General features: G+C 45.5%; 1 protein-coding gene across 3 annotated transcripts in view; it reads right to left on the reverse strand.

Moving 5' to 3' along the window:
- Nucleotides 1-373: 373 nt before the first annotated feature.
- ncoa2 (nuclear receptor coactivator 2) overlaps nt 374-21,544 on the reverse strand; it is a 61,492-nt gene continuing 40,321 nt past the window's right edge. Inside the window, exons 9-22 of one of the 3 annotated variants that reach the window (XM_071517763.1) lie at nt 20,287-20,427; nt 19,590-19,737; nt 17,712-19,071; nt 11,890-12,088; nt 11,258-11,464; nt 9,881-10,087; nt 9,236-9,365; nt 8,667-8,832; nt 8,221-8,517; nt 7,566-7,643; nt 6,860-7,328; nt 5,659-5,836; nt 5,083-5,287; nt 374-3,806 (exon numbers count right to left, since the gene is read on the reverse strand). In XM_071517763.1, coding sequence (XP_071373864.1) covers nt 3,795-3,806; nt 5,083-5,287; nt 5,659-5,836; nt 6,860-7,328; nt 7,566-7,643; nt 8,221-8,517; nt 8,667-8,832; nt 9,236-9,365; nt 9,881-10,087; nt 11,258-11,464; nt 11,890-12,088; nt 17,712-19,071; nt 19,590-19,737; nt 20,287-20,427 — 3,797 coding nt within the window. In that variant the 3' untranslated portion in view covers nt 374-3,794. Of the gene's footprint in view, nt 3,807-5,082; nt 5,288-5,658; nt 5,837-6,859; nt 7,329-7,565; nt 7,644-8,220; nt 8,518-8,657; nt 8,833-9,235; nt 9,366-9,880; nt 10,088-11,257; nt 11,465-11,889; nt 12,089-17,711; nt 19,072-19,589; nt 19,738-20,286; nt 20,428-21,544 lie in introns of all 3 variants that reach the window. The other 2 variants (XM_071517764.1, XM_071517762.1) reach the window with 2 other exon arrangements.

Consider the following 21,544-nt stretch of genomic DNA (forward strand, 5'->3'; position numbering starts at 1 on the left):
TTTTAAATCTGCTATGGCATTAGGCTACCATAATATTCCTATAGGATATTGTATAGCCTATAGTTTATAGTTTTTCTGTGATATTTGTATGGTAGGCTCTCATTCAATTCGGATTATCATAGTTTTTCATAGGGTAAATTCGTTAAACAAAACCCGCAAAATTTAGTGTAGTTTTCTAGTGGCTTAAGTAGGCTTCAGCCTATTTGTTCAAATCAAATCGTAGTTTCTTCGTGCCTTTCCATATGTTAAAAATTAAATGACAGGCATGTATTGCGTCTGTCAGTTGTGTTCACACACACTGAGCTCAAAACCAGGCCTACCTTCTTCATGTCAAATCACACAATAAGCAAGAGGCAATCAATTAAATGTTGCAATAACAGAATTCTTTATTTACAAGGCAAATAGCATCAGCGAAGCCATATTAGTTCACAACTTGCATAACTGTGGTTTTAACTTCTCTTGTATATCTAACTTTGCATAAAACGCTCACACACACTAGGGGTACAAAGGTCGATGCGGGTGTACAGTGTGATTTCTGTGAACAATGCAGAAAAAAAATCATTTCGGGAAAACGCAACACTAAGCTTTCTCCAGAGAGTCCATATAGTATATTACATATTGCTTCAGTATCCCTATGTATCATGATTTCCATACATAGCTCAACAAACGGTGAGGAAAAAAAATGAAATAACACAGTCTTCAACCCAACACAGACAGAACAGAGAAACTGAGCAATGAGAGAGTCAAGTCTCCAGCAACTAAGATGAGTTGAGCAATGATGCACCCATTCAATATTGTACACGAGTCATTATACAAATTTATACAGACAGCGGTATAATGTACAAGAACGAGAACGGACGAAATCTAAGGCATTATGCTAGGGTTTTTAGCATTTCAAGGTTGCATTTTAGCTCTAAGAAATTGGCAGACAATACAAAAAGGGCATTTAAAGTTCTCCAAAACCATAAGTAAAGAGAAGAAATATTTTGTTTAGTGGGTCCAAAGCCTGGATATTTTTTGAGGGGCAAAGAATTTGTTTGCTCCTGTCCTAGTTATAAATGCTAAAAAAATGCATTGCTACCACATGGCTTTAAGTCTTTTCAAAATCTTGACAATCTTTGGAAATTTGCAAAGGGCTGTGAATCATTCTCTAAAATGGCTCTAAAATGCTTGTTCTTCGTGACTGTTGCATTTACAATCAAAACAGCATTTATCAAAAGTGTGATCTCTTTCCCAGCAAAACAACTGCAGCACAACCTCAATGATGGAATCCAGACAACCAAAATGTTACTGTAGACTTCCTTCGTCCCAGAGTTGACCTGCGATAAAGTTTCAAATTTAGTATTATGACAACTAAAACTAAATTTAAAAAAAGAAGCAACTAGGGGCAACTTCTTACCAAACGCTGAAAAGAGCATGGTGTGACTGTACTACACCATGCTGTCAATATCAACTGACATTACCAGTTGTGGTCTACACCAACACCATCAGTCAGATCCTTAGGCCTTTGATGACATTCAATACATTCAGAATGATTCTTTCTCTTCCTGTACAATTCTGCTGCAACACCTACGCCAGACCCTGTGAAGTGACATCATCATAAATTTCTTTGAACCTGTTTTTCTGTGGGCCTCAAAACACGCTGTCCAACAAGTCGTCTTGCACTAATGAAATAAAAAGGCTGGTAGAATTCAGAAATCCAATTGAAAGGCGAGGGTTATTTGGCTTGCTCCAAGTCTGTCCTGGGTTAAAATAGTTCATATCAAAAGTTTTCTTTTTTTTTTGAGGAAAATGTACTTTTGAGGTTAGAGAAGATGACTTGCTTTTGATCTTGTGAAGGAGGTCAAACCCTAGTGGGGTAAAAGAATAGCATGTCGTTATTGAACACTTTATAGTTGTACTAACTGCCTGAGGTCATAAAATATGGCTAAGTGTCTGTCAGAGCGGGTCTTGTGAACCGTGCAGTCTTAACTCTGACCTCTGCTATAGAAGAACGGCTGGAGGCGGAGAGGGCATGTGTCAATAGGCGGATCAGAGCCCACGATCACCAACTACTCCCCTCTCCGGGCCTCGGCCAGCGCTGCATAATCTAATAGGAACGTGCGTGTGGATGTAGACTTTCTTGGTACAAACTGCAATAAAAAACTATCTGTGTTTAATACTGCATCCAAACGTGGAGCAAAAATGTGTCTTTCTTCAGGAAACTGTACAAAAATTACAAAAACAAAAACAAAAAAACAACCCAAAAGATTCTCAAGTAATCGTTATTGCTTGTTTACATCACACCAGAACAGTTTGCACCTAGCAGCTTGTATGAAGCGGTTTTTCACTCCAGACAACATAGAAAGCACACTTCTGTTTATTTTTTGAGTTATGTATGGCTGTGTTGAATTTGTCCTGTTGGTTTTTTTTTTTCCTTTTTTTTGTGGTGTTCTACGCTAAAGGCAGAGAAGCAAGCGATAATCTGTACACTGTATACACAGCACACCCCCCTACAACCCTTACTGGTCTCTCCCCATCCCCCCACCCCCACCCCTGTCTGCATCGTACCAGAAGATGAAGGCTCCCACTCCACTTCCCAAACAAACAGGAAAAAAATAAAATAAAATACAACACACTGCTCTGCTCCAAGACGCAGCTATGACCAGACAGGGGGAGAACCACAACCCTAAGGAATAAAATAAATAGGAAAGAAAATGTTTTACTTATTGGTATGTACAATCTCTCTGTAATCCATTTTTTTTTTTAAACCATATGTGATTTTGACATCTTTTTCTGAAACTACAGGACCAAAGTATAATCCATAATTCAGGTTAATAGAAGAATCTTTTCAGAAAGAATACAACCATTACTGTTAAAATTATAAAAAAGTGCCTCTTCCACACTTTTAACCACTTTAGAAATATTTTTTCTCATTGCTACTAGGATAAAGAATCATCTACAATAATTAAAATGAATCTATACAGAAAAATAAAACTTAATTTAATACACTATAAACCTCTTGACTAAATTAGTCTAATCATACAAATCACCATTCCACTCAAACCATTCTTCTGCAGTGTTTTTCAAGATCAGTTTTTTTCAACCATATCCTCAATCTACATCTTTATTCTCACTCATCAGGAAAAAAAAAACAACTGAAAATAATAATAAAAAAAAAGAACAGCAAAAAGGCAAAACCGGCTGAGTGTTTGAGCTCCATCCATAATCGAGAACATAACTTGGAGTCTTTGCTGCCATTTTCAAACTATCCGGGGAAATCACAAAAGTGTGAGAGGGGCAAGGAGAAAAAAAAAGAAAGAAAGAAAAAAAAGAAAAAAATCAGTGTACATCATTTTTTGAGATGAGATTGTAAATGGCCGTTGTCCACTGAGAGGAATACATTCATCAGAACGAGGGATCCCGCCCACTGCTGCCCCCTTAAGTCAGTGTCCCCCACTGGGAGGCCTACAGTAAGTCACACTACGGTGAATGCAGCTGGACAGGCAGACAGACTGGCTCATCGCGAGGCGCTCCTCCAGGAGGGTTAGGCGTGTTGGACAGAGATCCGCGGTCCTCCCCCAGCCCACACCACCCCTCCTGCGTCCGTCCGGGGCCCGGCTCCTCCGCGGCTGGGGCGAAGAGGCCCGGCCGGGACGGACGGCAGGGGTGGGCTGGGGAGACGGGTCAGGGAGGGCACGGCCTGGCTGGTTCAAGGGGCCGTCGGTCGGTTGGGTGGTTGTAGAGTCAAAAAGGGCCGACGCGCTCCTTGGACCGGCAGATCACTGAGGTTCAGGCTGAATACTCCACGAGGGTCAACAGTATTTCTGTGGAGAGAAAGAGACATTTTCCACATCACATTCAACCGTTAACTAATGCGTTAATATGTGCACAATTCAACGGGTCAGCCGGGTGCAAAACCTGATGAACTTGCAGAGTAAATCACATGCGCAAAACACAAACAAACAATTAGAAACTATCTTGGGATACACCATCAGACCTAAACAAGTCAATAAATCAACTAGGCCTGCACTAATGGCCAAAGGGTAAATAATTGAAATAATGTAAGTGCTAATATATTTCTATACACTAGGAAGGGGAATAAATCAAGTGACAGATATACTAGTCCCTTATAACAGTCTGAAGTGCAGACAATCAAACAGCAGCACCTTGGTTAAATATTCATGGCCCTTTATTGGGCTTAAAAGCATCAGAGGCAGCAACAGTGCATTCCACATACCAAACTAACAATACTAATGAGACAAAAGAAGAATGATTAACTTGGTTGACATGAAATTAATCACACTCACCAGTAATGGAATGCTGACAAAGCAAAAATATTTTCCCAGATACTATAATTTACTGTGTGCATGTGTTAGTATGGCTTGCCAATTTGCCAAACCAAAGATTATGTAATTTGTATGCTGGTGTGTAGCTGTGTGTGGGCACTAGTTTGTCAGATTTGAGTCACAAGAAGTCCACAGTGCAGACAGGCCAGCTTTTGAACATATCCAGTAACGTCTAAATGAGCTAATTGGTCTGGTTCTAAAGTGCCCAATGCTAATTACATCATTGTCCTCTAAGTTCAAGTCAAGTACGAGAACTCTGGCTAGAGGAGTTACGTAAACTACTGAGAGTAAATTATTCACTAGCGGGGCTGTTCAATAAATGTACCCAGACACTTAAGGTCTTACGATAAGGCAAATACATACATGTGCGGCTTGGAGTGGGGAGACGTAAAGAAAGGCATTTAGTTGTTCTGGGACCCCCGGCGTGGTTGTTTATCGTGTAAAATCCTATGAGTTCCATTTTGTTAACCTGAAAGCACCTCTTAGGCTTGAACTCTAAAAGTGTCTGAGTTTTAAATCAGCATCCCGCCAATGTCAAGGTCTCCCCTCATGACATCATTAGTCCACTAGAAGACCTCTAATCTGGTCTAACCATGGTAAGAAATATCTAGCTTTGAAATGCTTGAAAACAACACTAGCCAGGCATAGTCTCTCCGAGGGAAACGCAACGCATTTTCAGATAATTCTTACACTGTTATGAGTATTTCTGTGTCTGGATTGGTTGTGTTTCTGCTAAGTAAAGCCTGGTATTCACCTGTTCTTGTCCCATGGAGGGCATGCCGGGTGAGGGCCCTGAAGCCATAGACGTGACACTCATCTGTCCGGCCATCTGGCCCATGCTGCTGGTCGCCATGTTGGTGGCCATGGAGACATTGTTGAGGTTCATGCCGTTGCCGTTGTACATGTTGCTGTTATTCTGCTGGGTGAACTGGGGTGATGCCTGCTGCTGCGAGAACATACTGGGGGAGAGAGGAGGAAAGACAAAAGAAGTTGATCAAGAGAGGTAGGATCAAACACTTCATTATGGAAACAGAAAAATTCCTTTAGGAGCACAAAGTAAAGTAGAGCTTTGGATGGAATTCTATTTGACTCTGAGCAGATTATTTTCACTGTTTACCTGCAGATTTGGGTAGAAGATATATTTTCAAACAGTGTCAAGTATTTGAACCACCTAAGGTGTGCTTGATTTAACTTGCCAGACAAGTGACACATTGAAAGATAACTTAACCAAGCACTCCATTTCTTTCCCCAAATACATCAACTACTTCTGCCTAGGTCTGAAAAACTGGGTATAGTGATTTAGTGCTTGAGCTCTGGCTGGCCATCTCACCTGTTCCCTCCCATGTTGCCCTGTGGCCAACCATTCATGTCGGGGGAGCCCTGGAAAGCTGCGTTGCCCTGGCCCTGCTGCATCATGGGGGACTGGGCATGGGTCATGCGGGGGGAAAGCAGGGGGCTCTGGGGCGTGCCAGGACCTCCAAACCCTCCGTCTGCCTGCTGGCTCATACCTGTGGTGGAGGCATCAAGACAGGTCAACCAGGCTGGGCCTATAGAGACACAGCTACAAACCACTATACCGGACGCTCCCGTTACACTGAAAGTAGTGTATGAACATAGCATTCAGCATAATATACACAAACATGCCACTGACATGTAAAAGCTAATATTGTGACACACGATGGTAGAGAATGATCCACTGAGCAACTCTGAACAAGTTTCTGATGATTAGTTTGACTGAAGATTGTGTGGGTTAGTGTGGGTTCGAGGTTAGTGGCAAGCAGATCTTATCTACATGCATATAAGTAGTGAGCAGGCAAGGGACTAGGGAACAAGGGAATGAGGAGGCAGCAGAGGAGAGGAGGGAAGGAGACTAGTGGTGTCTAGTGGAATCAACAGCTCGGCACCCACCCACTCGCCAGCATCAGATTAAGGGATCCATCAAACATGTTGTTATACAACTCAGCGGTACAGTATTATCATAGTAGATTATCAGATTATCCCCCGATTACACACCACACTGTCAGATTGAAGGATACAGTCTTCATTATTGCTCTGCCTGGTCACAAGTGGATCTTATGCGGCACTCATGGGACGACATGCGTGATCAGAACAGCTTTCAAGTTTCCACAGTGTGTTTCCTGAATATGGTAGAATGTTAACTTGATGTGCTCTTGGTGCCCTCTGGTGGAGAGACAATGAATATTTTTGCACAGCCAAAGGACACCATTTTGAGCAGTCCTCTGGACAATGGGAGTATGACAATCAGACATGATCACATGTACTGATAAGTTATTGATATGTTATGCTATAAAAGCTAAGTGTAAAAAATGCAATATGATTTGGACCACTCAATGGCATTTGATTAATGAAAGTCATCAATGTAGAGCATTACAAATCAGATGAGCACAACTACTAAAAAGCATGTGATGCTGTGCAACTGGAGACACAACACAGATAGACACAATGAGACACACACGCACACACAGGTTGTAGATTGAAGTGTGTGGTAGGCTGGGGTGTGGGGGCAGTACCTGAGTTGGGAAACTGAAAGGCACTGTGCTGCATTTGGGGGCTGAGTACGGCCCCGTACTGTCCGCCCATCATGTTTGTGTTTCCCATCATCATCTGTGAGGAGGAGGAGGAGGAGGAGGAGGTGCCATGCAGGTGGAGCTGGGGGTTGGGGGGGAGAGAGGGCAGGCTGGGGGAGAGAGGGGAGGAGAAGGGGCTGGTAGGGGGAGGTGGCGAGGCCAGGCCTGTACTGGTACCGTAGCTGGGCGGGTAGGGGAACTGCTGGGGGTTGGCCTGGGGGATCCGGGGGTTACTCATGCCTCCGGCGGCCATGTTGGGAGGCAGGTTGAGGCCCTGGGCCCTCATGGCCATGCTCCTCTGCTGCTGGACCTGCTGGGCCTGTTGGACCTGCTGCTGCTGCTGCCTCTGTCTCAGGTGGTTACTCAGCAGCTCCCGCTGTCGCTGTGCCAACATCTGAGCATTAATGGTCCCCTGGAAGGGAGGAGGGAGCGAGAAAGGAAAAATTAGAGGGAAAAGGAAACAAAACAGAAAAAATACTATCTTATGTAAGGGTTTACTTATGCATTCGTGGCATCAGGAACACTCATATTAAAGAGTGAAAGTAATAGAGAGCCATCAACAAACTAAAGCAGAGCCTACAGTCAGAACAGCACATCTGTCTTATGTATGTGCACACCATTTGTTGTGGTGATGGTAGCAGTGACCCACCTGGTTTGGAGCATTGGCTCTTAGAGGTAGGTTCACATTTGACACGCCGCTCATCTGATTCATCATTGGCTGACGGTTCTGGTGGGAGGAGGGACAGAAAGAGAGGTTGAAACACTATCCTCTAAATTGCTACTTCCGGGCTGTGTTGAAATTCTCTAAAATCTTTCATTCCTTCAAATTTTCCTTTACCTCACAAGTGAAAGTCTTCGTCTGCAAGTTCATACTGAATACTGCTAGCTAGTAAATAATGAAGTAATACACTAAAAACTATCAATGTGTTAATTTCCCCACATAATGCAACATCATTATGTATATGATATGATGCTGCTGACTGTATTGCTAAAAACTGTGTCACCTATTTCATCTGGCCCATTTTCAATGGTAGACAATAAATAGTTTCCCAGTAAATGCCGTTAAAGACCAGCAGGTGGCAGATAGACCTAAATATCCAAGCTATTCCTTATGCGCACTGAAGACCTGCCAAAATGTCAAGCCCAAGGCTAATTACACAACCCCCATCTGTGTGTACAATCGCACAGCTATCGATCAACCTCATACTGAGTGGTTACATCAGAGAGAGGGAAGACAGAATCAATGGACAATATCACTTCCAGCAGTGTAGGGGCTAGTCAGGACTCTGCAGACGCGTGTGTACCTGCTGTGACTGTAGCCGGTGCTGGAGCTGCAGCCGTAGTGTGTTGGGCTGGTTGGGGACCACTCCAGCGGGCCTCAGCCCAGGCCGGGCCTGCATCCTAATCATAGGGTAACCTGGCCGTGGGCCCATCTGGCCAGACATGGGGTGGAAGGCTGGGTCCTGCATGGGGGCACCAGGGTAGCCCCTCTGGGCCATGTGGGATGGCGGGGGACCAAATGGTTGAGTGTACATAGGGGGCTTCTGGTCGAGCATCAGGGAGGGGTCCTGGGGGAACTGCTCCTGCTCCACTGACTGGCTCTGGAACAGGCAAACACAGAGAGAGATAAAAAAAAAAGGCTTATAGACAACTTTCACTATATAGCTAGACATTGTAAACCATAAAGAATAAGACAAGATAGGATGGGAATGGCAAAATATAAAGATGTGGTGGGTCTCACCTGTCCTACCAGAGCGGGGATGCCCAGGGCGCGATCAATCTCCTCCAGGCCATCAAAGTCCTTCAGCACGGTGTACAACTGGGACAGCAGGGCCCCCTCGTCCGCCGCACCGCCGTCACCTGAGCCTGGTCCCGGCCCACACAGCAGCTCATCCTGGGGCGCTGAGTATACCGACCTGGGGAGAGAGTGGACGGATGGGAAAAGGGAGCAAGGACAGAAGATTAGAATGTTCTTGATTAATTTCCTTGATGAGGAAAATGTGTTGAGCATAAAAAACAGTCAGCACTTAACACCAGCAGTCAAACTACAATTACATCACATGAAAGAAGTACCAGAAGGTCAACAGATAAGGAAGACTACAGAGGGTGGGAGATTGTGGAAGGTAGAAAGTTGACTAAATTATTGCCTACTTAATTTGTCATCTTCATAGAATTAGAATACATAGAACTAGAGAATCAAACTAACTAGAGTGGATTGTTGACTGACATGGTGGCTTAAACCCGGGTCTTCTGACTTGAAGGGTGGTCTTCCTACTAACTATGCCACCCTGCTGCCCATGTGCAGGTGAGGCAGCTTACCTGCTCTGGTTTACAAAAGGTGCCTGGTCGATGGGCATCATGCTGTCTGGCCAGGGGGCGGTCTGGTTGGGTGGAGCCTGCTGCTGGGAGAACTGGTGGCCCGCCATACCAATTTCCATACCAGGTTGGGCTAAATGGGAAAGAAAGACATACAATATTAGAGCAGAGGAGTTGACCTTGTATCATGTAAGGTCAGTTCAGCAATTTCCTGACTAATATTTAAGATGAGGAAAGCGATGGTGATAAATATTCACTTAAACCCAGAATCGTCGGGACAGGTTGGTTCTAGGTTGGATATTGCATGAGTAGGTTGTTTGCTGTACCATGGCTAGCCACCAGGTGGCAGTCTTTACAACATTGTGAAGCAGTGATATTCTAAGGGTGAGTTGAGGTGTTTTCATTCAGCGAGCCTCACCAGCCCAGCGCCCTCCTCCCCGTTTTGGGAGTGTGATTTCTGTATTGAACTGCTTTCGCACCTCCTATGTTTTTCTATCCACCTCCTATGTTTTAGGAAAAAAGTGTTGGCTGGTAGAGGAGCAGGGACTTTGCTTTATTGGGTCAATTTGAAAACTATATATACTTTAATCTAGTTTCTGCGCGAAAACACTACGGAACCAATGTTTGCAGTGTACACAAGGCTCTCACCATTGGCCATCATTGGGGATTGGAGCATCTGCCGGGGCCCTGGCTGGCTGCTGGGTCTCATGGGTGCGCTGTTGGGCCCCATCCTGCCCTGCATGGCACCCTGCTGCACGGGGCCAGAAGCACCTAGAGGAGGGGCAGAAGCTGAGCCAACCCAGCCCTCCTGCTGCTGCTGCATGCCTGGCCGTGGGCCACCCGGACCCATGAGTCCTAGAGGGAGAAACAGACGGAGGGAGAGAAGAGACTGACCGTGAGAAATGCAACAGGAGCAGGACAAACATCAGCGGACATCCCCAATCCCCATGATGCAAAGGTGCAATATAGGTGGAAAAGTCAACTATGTAGAGCTGGGGGATGTTTGAGGCCTGCTAATATGTGGGAGTGACAGTGAGAGGAGCTTTGTGCCAGCATGGGTGACCACCTATTTCCTGCCACAGGAAGTGAGTCACTGTGCCATGACATGATATGTCACAGGCTACGAGAGAGAATTACAGTGAGAGAGACGGAGTGAGAGAGAGAGAGGAGGTGGGGGGGATGACAGATTGATGCAATGGAATCACACATCAAAAACTAAGGTCTTTCCACAGAATTTCTGTTGGAGTTAAATGTGATTTGTCCACCGGTTTTGCCATCGTTGTGAGTAGAATCCCACATGAGTAAGAGCTGACATAAACAATGAAGAGGGCATTCACTTTTGACGGTTTGCCCAAACTGGAAAAAGGCCATGAAACAACTATGCAACTAATTAACCTTAATTCTGCTACTGGGAAATCAACACTGGTCACCGGCCAATTGCAGTGAAAGTTTTGTTGTTAGTAAGAGTAGACCTCTTCTTAACAACCTACCAATCTAGCAGCCACTTTGGCAGGTAATGCACCTGATTCAGATTCCCTATTCTGTTCTTAATATCTAGGTGGGCTTGTAAAATGGCTTAAATAGCTGCAAAGTTTTGGGTTTTGCCAGTTAGTGTGGCCGGTGGACAAAAAAAGTTAGTTTCCACCGTTGGTAGGATTTACTGAAGAGTTTTTTTTATATGTAACTCTTTTGCTTACCGGGTGTGAAATTTCATGCAGACCGTTTTCACATCCGTATCTTGAGTTTTTCAGAAAGTTATGTTTACAGACTTAAGCATTAATGGATTCCTAAGGGGCTGATTACTGCATGAGACAGTAACACCAAGGAACAATCTTCACTGCTTTCCAAATGACTACAGTTGTGCTTTTTCTATTGAAGCTGCAAGTGACTAAATCAGAGCATGCATTATAATTTTACCAGGCACACTGACAATGGTTCACTTGACCAAGCCAAGAGGGGAGCAGCACACAAATTTAGATAATAAAATAACTGGTGGCACCAGAGAAGCATGAATGTCACACCCACCTGTGTTGACCATATTGGCCTGGTTAGCCATCATGCCGTGACTTCCCACCATGCCTTGCTGCTGCTGCTGCTGCATGAGCGTGTAGGGGCTTGTGGCCCTAATGGGGTACTGTAATGAGGGCGGCTGGGGAGACATGTTCATGTCCAATGACACACTCCTTACAGGCAGACCCCTGACTGGCTGGCTGGTTCGGACACCAGCAAAGTCTGAAGATGGAAAAATTGTTTTAAGAGCCAAATATGGGACAGGGTACAAGTTGAATATGTGTACTACAAAAAAATCCAGCAAATAAAAACAGTAATGCCCCCTTAGCTACGTCTGATTAGTAAATTACTCATATTTTCTATGTGCTTGTGTGCATGAGTGATTATGCATGCATGATTGAGTTTGGCATAATGTGCACTTAAGTCTAGGAAACAGAGTGTGGGTACCTCCTGAATTATGAAAGCCATCAGATCAAATGATGGAGTATCTCATGCCTCCCGCCCAAAAAGAACTTAATTTCTGCAGGTTTCACAGTGAGTTTTAATGTCGTGTGGTCTATATGTGGTTTAACAGGATTTTTCACCTGGCCAAGAAAAGTTTGTGAGGGTGTTGCACATTGTTTTCTTCAAGTAAGTGTGGGACTCACTAGCTGGGCCCACGCCGGGCCCCATGGCCCTGTGCTGCTGCTGTGCCGCCAGGGAAGGATTGGTCTCTGACATCTGTAGGATGTCGTTGATGATGTTCTGTTTGTCCATGGCACTGGGCAACGAGACGGGCCGCGGCTCACAGAACAGCTGGGGCTGGGCATTCTGCAGGTCGTTCAGGATATCATCCAGCTCTGATGACTGGGGAGGACAGAGAGAAAGAATGAAGAGTGTGAAAAAGAGAGACAAACCACTTAAAAGAGAAATAGGCTACCATTTAGCAAGCGAGTGCCGCTTCACCTGCAAACACATGCACAAGTGCACGTGTGGAGTGCATGCACAGGTAATTATTCTGAGTAGAAATTGCATTGGTTTTGTCTGTGTAAACACGAACACTTGGATGAGGGGTTTTTATCTGGGGGATGAGACGAGAGCAGCAGGCTTGGCCTTGCTGATAATACAGCAGCAACCCCAGCCTGAAATGGACCACTTTCCACCAAATCTAGGCCACACTTCACATTGACTTAGCTTATCAGACTAACACACTACTCCTCCACTGCTTATCGGCTGCTGTTTTCAGATGCATGGCACTACGATTGCTCCCCTTTTCCATGTCCACTATTTTTAAGCACGTATTAGAGAATGGCATATCAAAATGGACATTATTTATTTCCTTGCATGCGTTAAGGAATCTCGGAAAAACATATGTGGCTTTTGATGTTGCATTTTTCTGATTAACATGGGAGAGCAGTATGAGGTGGCTGGGGCTTGGCTGGTGCCAAAGTTTGCGCTGCTCTCTGCTCCCCTACTGTAAACAACTGCACTGAGCCTGCCCAGTAAAGCCCAAGGCTGCATCCACATACTGCTGGGCTGTGGACTTTCTGGCCAACTTGTTGTGTTCACACAAAAATCTTAAACAAAGGCAAGGCTATACTGGGAAAACTTCCCAACTATTTACTTATATTACACAAAAACGTGGGGGACAGTACAGCCTGAGGTCCCAAGAGTAATTTACACTGATTAAGATTAAGTGGCTTTTCAAAAAAATGTGAAACTTAAATAACTGGCAACCCTTAACGTGTTTAAAACAATTGTTAGGACTATGGAAGATGAATCTCTTAGAAACTGTCAATGTTTTGATTAAGTTGAGTTTTAGCACTGCACCACTGTCTCCTCTGTATTTCTCTCTGTCTCTCTCTCTCTCCCTTTCTGTCGTACTTTTTTTGTATTATTACCGTTCTGTCCGCAACTAAATGTTTGGCTGCTGTTTTGGACAGGTCTCCCTTGTATGAAAGAAATCCTATTTCTCAATGGGGCATACCTGGATGAATAAAGGTTAAATAAAAACAACCAAATTTATATTGATATTCAAATAAAAAGTGTGGTCTATATTCTGGTCTATCATTGATTTTGCTAATCACAATGCTCCAGGGCAAGAGGGGCCCTAAAGCATATAATACTGTACTTCCATGGGCCTGAGGGACTTAAGGTAAATAAGTTGTACTGCCTGTGAGCTGCCACCAGAGTGCAGCACACCTGGCATCACCAGCACGACTCCTCATCAGGACATACTGTGCAGTAAAATAAACACACCAACACTGTTTCTAGACAATGAGGCTAGCCATATGAGGGAAGTAAATGCTCCTTAAGACAACAACACTGAGGAAAATGATTGATATGAGAGTTATCTAAAGTGGCCAAGGACTAGTCTAAAGCCTGCATGCACTTTTTATTGCTAGACTTTATGCTCCTCCACCTTGGAAGATCCTGATCAGAACAAAAACCTAGATCTCCATATACACAATAGCACATAGGCAACCACACACTGCTGCTCATTCTAAGCAGCAGACAAGCATACAGGATATGCGAGAGAGAGAGAGAGAGAGAGAGAGAGAGAGAGGGAGAGAGAGAGAGAAAGAGAGAGAGAGGGAGGGAGAGCGAGGGGTGGGAGTGGGTGGGTGGGGGGTGTGAGAGAGAAAAGCCCTAATGAGGTCAGGAATGATGTAATGCTCCTGTACGCTCTCAGATTGCTCCCTTCCTCCTCCTCTCCAATTCTCTCTCTCCTCCCACTTTCTATTCTCCTTACTTCTCTAGTTGCTTCTACCCTTAATGGCTCCTATTTCTATCAATCTCTGCTGCTCTCTTCTTTCCCCTTAATGCGTCCTTGTCTATCTTTCCTGCATCTCAGTCTGATGTATTCCACTAAATTGCATGGTACATTATACAAAGAGCAGTAAGACTCATGTAATCACCATTATCTGACACAATCACACATTCAAACATCTAGTCATTCATCTGTAGTTCTATCCATTTCACATTTATTCAGTTACGTTCCAATGTCAATGTAGACTTTGACATTAGGGCAGTAGGATCAGTGTGCCATCTCTGACCTAGCCCATGCCATTTTAGAGGAAAGGGAACTGAGAGAGAGATCTGGAAAAGCAGAACTGCCACCACTGAGTACCACATGAGAAAAAGCCTTTTTCACCCTAGAATCATGTTGGCCTTTTGTCAGCTGAATAGACTATTTCACAAAATCTATGTATTCTAAGGAACAGCTCAAATGGCCATTTCAATCACAAGTATGGCTCAAAATTAACTGCATTACTGCTATACTGCAGTATTTGAAGGCTTATCGCAGTAATAACATTTTTAAGCCACCATTGTATTTTGTTTTTCGTTTTGCTGGTAAATGATATGAGAGAAACTTTACCACGTAATATGAAATAATCAATAAATGTTTTGTTCTCCATGTTTCTATTTGTAGAATAAATGATCAGACCCACTATATTGCATGCAGTAAATTCATTCACTTGTTCATTTTCTTTACCAGCTTATTCCTATTCAGGGTCACGGGGGGCTAAAGCCTTTCCCAGCATAAATTGGGCAGAAGGCAGCAAAATACAGGTCACCATAACACAGATAGATAGGTATGAATGTGAGTGTGACTGATTGCCTATAGGCAATTCAGAGTTTCCAGTCCACCTGACTTGCAAGTCTTAATCTGTGGAAGGAAACCTGGCAACAGTGCTGCTAACCGCTGAGCCACCATGCACCCTATGCAGTAAATTTCCAAGTTCAATTGGGAAAAAATGTCTCAAGTTGACCACATCAGGGGGGTAAATATTTCACTCTTCTTTATATTGAGAAATCAAAATGTCCAGCTCCTTGTCCTCATTACACTCAACACTTATGACAAATCATAGGACTCAAAGTGGTACTGTATTTGTACACCTGCTAGCCATGTGCCTATTCAAACTCAGGGTCCACATGCACCCTCAGATATTAATTTTCCAAGCTGGGTCATCACTTTCATATGTGGTTTAATTATACTCTCTAATGATTTGCATTGTATGATATGGATCATATATTAGCAGGATCCTACAATGATCTATAGGCTGTGGCTCCCTCTTGTGCAGCTTAAATAACCTATAGCACTTTCCCTGCAAAATAATGCTCGCGATGAGACATGCTATGACTTGATTTAACTGGCTTGACTGATGTGATAATGAAGAACATAGAGAGAAACGCTCCTATATCAGAATGGAGTGACAAATAAAGAGAATTGAAACTAGGTTATCAGGACAAATTTCTATGCGTTCATATAAGTATTTTCTCATGACATGCAACTCATGTAGCCTCAAAAATGCTACTTTCCCAGCCCCTACATTTAGAGTTTCTGTTGGAATGGTATAGGCTTATAGGCTGAATACATTGCAAGCAGCAAAGGAGAAGTCTATGGATATAGTCGAAAAGGAAAAGGCATTCTGTTTACTTGACATTGTCTGCAGCAGCCACAGCAACAAACACATGCACGACACAGAGATAATACTGTCACTCTGAGGCCCCAGAGAAGCCTGCAGGACAGGCCCGTGGGACCAGTCTACCATACCTGCAGTCCCTTCAGCAATCAGGCAAGCCACTACTACTGAGCCCTGCTCTGATTTCTCATTTAGCTCTGCTCCAGCCATCAATAATTCAGCCCTCAAACAATGATGGAGAGAAGAGAGGCAGAGAGAGACAGAGAGAAAACAGTGGGCGAGATAGATCGAAAGATGCGTAAGTGGACTTTTTACATAGTACAGTCAGTCTTCACCCATAGCCAAGCAGCGATTTTCCCATAAAGAACAGAAACCCACTCATACAAATGTAATGGCTCTAATGAAGTCATGGCTTGCTTAATGCTTAACAAATGCCCTCATTCTGGGTTGACAAAGGAACCCGTACTATTGTGCATGCTGTTAAACTGGAATTAGCTGTTGCCATCACTGTTTGAAGCTTACGAGTGCTTTAATCGCTATCCAAATTTGAAATTTGAAAAGTTAGGGTATAAATTAACAAATTTAATCATGCAGTTTATTGTGATTACGTATAGCACACAGGTCACTTCTAAAGATTCTCAACAAAAGTCTACATATTAAATCTATCCTCGTATGCTTGTTGTCCACGCACACTCATATATGCACACATGCACAATCCTCCCTCTCCCTCTCTCCTCTATCTCCATGGCAGCGGAGGGGACATGCAGGAGCATATGGCTCATCATTTTCACTCTGCCTGCCGAGGCTGGACTCTCCTGAGGGTATCTACACCTCTCTCATCTCTGTCCTCCCTCCTTTCTTGTTCATTTCAACAGCACTTCTCATTATCCACCCGATCACCTTTCCCTTTTATTCGTATGTACCCAAGTGGCCACGCGTATACATATAGCTAGCAGCACGCATGCACACACTTTCCCTTCCTCGCCGTCTCACATTCGATACCATCGCCCCACTGCCTACATAGGGAAACAGCACCGTTTCCACAGAAATATGCCACAAAGAAGGCGGGGGAAAATGGGAGACAAAGAGAGAGAGAGAGAGAGAGAGACAAAGAGAGAGAGAGAGAGAGAGAGAGAGAGAGAGAGAGAGAGAGAGAGAGAGAGAGAGAGAGAGAGAGAGAGAGAGAGAGAGAGAGAGAGAGAGAGAGAGAGAGAGAGAGAGAGCTGTTCTCACTGACTCTCATAAAACACTGGTTTCTTTCCTGCATGGGAGGATAGGCTAGGTAGACTACAAAAAATTGGCTTGCTGCTTCCTCTGCTACATGGAAATATCAGGTTTCACCAACAACCCTCTCCCTTTTCTGCTCGCTCCCTCTTACTCTTTTCTCTCCCTCTCTCTTTCAGTGCCAGGCCTGACCTGAGCTCTGTGCCAAACCTGATGATGCTGGCCAAACGCAACCAGGATCAAATGGCTAGAGAACCACAGGGGCTCCTTCCAAATGTCACAGTTGTTTGAAGCCGGCGAATGGCTTCCCTCAGCCTGGGCTGCCTACACATAGGCAGTGAAAGGACCAGATGCAGTGTGTGTATGTGCATGAAGAAAACCAGACGTGGTGTGAGATGACTGTGTGTGTCTGAATGCGACTGTATATATGGCACCAATACTGTCTGCCCTCTATGCAGCCTGTACCATTTATGTGTTTAGCTGTAGCATCCTGTGTAGACGCGGGAGTTGGTGGAGTCAACATCTGCTATCTAACCCAGATTAACACTCAGACAGAGAGAGGAGGCAACTGGAGCAGGACAGGGCAACAAAGTTTTGGGCTTTGCAATGGGCCAGAGAGAAAGGAGGTTACACAAATGAGACTTAGAACAGCTTTACTTTTTTTCATCATTTCAGTAAGGAAAGGCGCTTTTTCATGCAAGTGTTTCTACTGTCCAACTGCCCTATTCCTCACTGTGGAGCCCTGTTTTAAGGTGTATGGGAGAAAATACAGCACAAGAAAAGCCTTATACTGTATTAGACACCCTGTGTACAGCGTAGCAAAAAAACCCACAACAGACCTGTTCAGCCCGGTCGTATCCTGCGTCCTGTTTCTCTGCCTTGACCAGCGGGTGTTTGCCCCCTTCGACCTTCACCTCCCCAGGCTCCAGCTTAGCAGCCTTGTCCTTCAGCACAGGGTCATCCTTATCCAGCAAGTAGCGCAGCAGGGCATTGTCCTTCTTCTTGGGGCTCAGGGGCTCCTGTTTAGGGGCGAGTTCTGCTCCAGAGGCGGTACCACCAGCACCCTGCGCCTGGTCTGGGCCCAGCTCTTTACCTGTGGCCTCTGCGGTGAGTTTGGCCAGGTCTACAGGAGAGGTACTGTTCTGGAGCAGCTGGTGGAGGATTTTGTGTTTCTCTTTAAGAGAGGTAGCATGGGCGTTCCCTCCTGTGTGGCCGCCCCGGACCCCTGTCCCAGCCTGGTCCTTGCCATCCCCTCCTGTGTTGGGGGACAGGGGTGTCTCCAGAGGCTCCGACTTGGTGGTGAGTAGTTGCAGCAGTTTGGTGTGGCCCTTGTTGTCGTGGAGACGGCTGTGTGCGTCATGGCCCTCAGGAGCCCCTTCCCTCTCCTCCTTGGGCTCAGCCAGGTTGCTCTCCGTCTGGCCTTGGGAGTGACCCTGTCCCAGCTCCGTGTGAGGGCCAAATGACTCACCTGCACCACCGGTTGCACCACTGCCTCCTCCGAGTTTTGACATCAGATGAGCATTGACCCCTGACCCCGGTGTGACTCCAGCTGGGGAGCCTATCTTCCGGTCGGGAGACCCCAATGTGTGCGCATGGGGTGGTCCGTGCCCGGGTCCGACCCCGTGGCACTCACTTAGGGCCTGCAGGGCTGACAGAGAACTGCTAGTGTAGCTGTTAGCGTGGCTGCTAGCCGTGCCACCATTACCTGCACCCCCAGGCGCGCCACCACACATCCCCACAGGGGAGGGTGAGTGCAGGCCTCCTGCTACACGAGGGCTGCCTGCCCCTCCAGGGCTGCCACGGTGCCTGGGGGACAGCATAGAGTTCTGCTGAGGTGGGTGGGGTCCACCGGCCGGGCTGGGGCTTGCACGAGAGGGGCTGTTCATCCTCCAGTTGGGGCCCTGCTGTGGCGGTTGCATGCCCCCGGTGTGGCTGTGCGGTTGGGGACAGCCAAAGCGGTAGCCCTGCATGTGGCCCCCCAAGGCTGTTGGTTCTCTGGGACCAGCAGGGCCTGGAGGGGAGAAAGGCGTGCTGTTGCTGCTGATGGTAGTGTCTTGGCCCTGAGGCCCTGAACCTGGCAGACTGCCTGGGGTTGGAGGAGTCATGGAGGGGGTGGAGGAGTTCATCGTTTTGGGACCCATCCCTGTGGCCTGGTTGCCAGGGCCCATGTCCTGACCCATTCCACATACTGTGTGCTCCCTATAGGTCAAACACACACACACAAACATGGTTAGTTAGCTTACAACTCTTCCCTAGCCTTAAGCAATATGATCACATACCAGCACTTAATGTCATAACCACAAAGAATGAGTTGTGTTTTAGTACCACACAAAGATGCCATTGTAAGTCTTTTGGCTGTTTAAAACCACACATCATCACTGGTCCACTGCAATGAGCCCAAATGAACACTATGATTCCTCTACAAACAAATCAGTCCATCTATTGACTTACAAGGGCCGATATGCCATCCATGTGCACACAAATGTGCAAATTCACACACTGGCTGCAATTTTGTCTGAATTTATCCTGTCACTCTCTACTCTCCCTCAAGTCTCAGACCATTGGCAAGCATGCATTCACATCTTATCCCATCCACACAGGATGCATTAAACCATCAGGTCGTGCTGCAAGGCATTGACAGGCTAAAACATGCATGCAAGTACATGCCACTGATTTGTCTCTCTCTTTCTGACAGAGTTGTAGGTAGCAAGACATACCTCTGTAGAATGTGCAGGGACATGTAGAGCTGGGGTTCGTTGGTGGCGGGGGAGCGCACCAGCTTGCTCTTGGTGTGGGCTGACACGATGGTTCCATCAGAGAGGGAGAAACGATAGATGGGGCTGAACGCCTGGCCATGGCGCAGCACTGTGGACAAATGGCACGTACACACACACACACACACACACACACACACAGGCACAGGCAGGCAGACACGTTTAATGAACCATGCAATGTTCACCCGATCTTCTGACAGCATATCAAATATATAATTTGAAGTTTTTCACTTTGATGTGTTGGAGTAATGTCCATATAATAAGCAATAAAGCACTATCTTATCATCTAAAGTAAGCTCAATAGCCAGTGTTGCAGTTCTGAAACTATCCTTATGAACAGTTTTTAAATGGAACTCACAGTTTAAAATATTGAAAAGACAGATGATGGCTGCAGTAAATTAGTTGTATTTCCTATAAATTCCATATAATTATGAGAAGAAATCTCACATTTCTTGGTTAAAAATACAAAAACAAACCTTAACAGTCACCTTTGCAGTGACAATTGCTACATGCAATAAATGGTCCTCCAGTTTCAACCTCACATGCAGGACACTTAAACATTTTGTCAAACTCTTCCATCTTCCATCACCATCAACAGCCAAGAATTTAACAGGATTGTTCTTGTTGACAGTGGTCTTACCTTCCTGCTGGTGTCTCTTGGCGAAGGACATCTCTCCGTCGTTCTGCAGGTGAAACCTCTGGATGCAGCGCCTCACCAGGTCCTCCCAGCCCGGCTTCATGGACGCCCGCAGCAGACTGGTGTCCAGGGACGTGATCTTACCTAACCAGAGCAAACACACACTGGACTGGGTTAGGGAGGCCATAGCTGGACTAAAAGGATGTTTCACATGGAAGTAGTGATTTCTATACACATACAGACACTCAAGCAAAAGGAGATGTAAGTATTCAGTGTCTCGCTCAAGTAAGTAGGTCAGATGCTTGTTGACCAGAGGACCCAGTTAAAAGGACAGTTTCCACTAGGCCACCCTGCTGCCCAACTGCTCTGTGGATTGCTATTAGTTGAAGAAATACTGGATTTCTTTCTGTCAAAAGCTCCAGCCAAACATTTATTCATTCTGTGCCAGTATAGCATTGAAATGAAGTGAGGACAAAGGCCTGACTACACAAGACTACAGTACACAGAGCACTATATACATACACATGGATGAGCCAAATAAATATGGGATATAAGATTGCCATTTAGACACTCAACACAACAGCTTGAAGGCTTAATATCAGAAGCCAAGAAGGCTGCTTGGGAATGGTTGACAGATGAGAGAGCGTGCATTAATGTGTTCAACTATCTTTAGAGCCCAACAAATACACACACACACACACACACACACACACACAGAGCAGTGTAATGGGAGTCCCTCGCCAGGTTGCAGTATAAATGGAGGTAGTGATGCGTTTAAAGGGCTGACAGACAGACTGCTGGGTGAGTGACAGCCACAGGGACTGACTAAAGACCTGTCACCTCAACACACAGTCAGCACCCAGCAAGGACATCACTGAAGTCTACCTGGGACACACGAACACACATGTACTCACACAAGCACATGAACACAGGCATGCACATGTGCACACCCACAGTTGTCTGGGTGGGAAACTAAATTACTATCTGTCAGTGAGTAAGTGTGCGTGTCTGTGTGTGTGCCACACGCAGATGATCAAAGACCAGGTGAAAGACAGACAACTGTCTGCATCTACGCGCCAGTGTTCAGACAGGTACTTTACCTCCTAGAGAGCAGAGAGAGGTGGGAAGTCGGTACAACTAACATGTTCAATCCTAAGGGCTTTTACCAAGGATATAATCATCTTTTAGATGCTTAAACTGTAGTGTGCGGTGATTTATGGGCTGGTGGCACAGGCATGGGATGAGGTGGTGCTGGGGCTGT

This window comes from Centroberyx affinis, unplaced genomic scaffold (assembly GCF_046629955.1).
Source record: "Centroberyx affinis isolate AG114_WGS23_722 - 3 ecotype Tasmania unplaced genomic scaffold, CSIRO-AGI_Caff_v1 ptg000519l_1, whole genome shotgun sequence".
NCBI classification, from domain to species: domain Eukaryota; kingdom Metazoa; phylum Chordata; class Actinopteri; order Beryciformes; family Berycidae; genus Centroberyx; species Centroberyx affinis.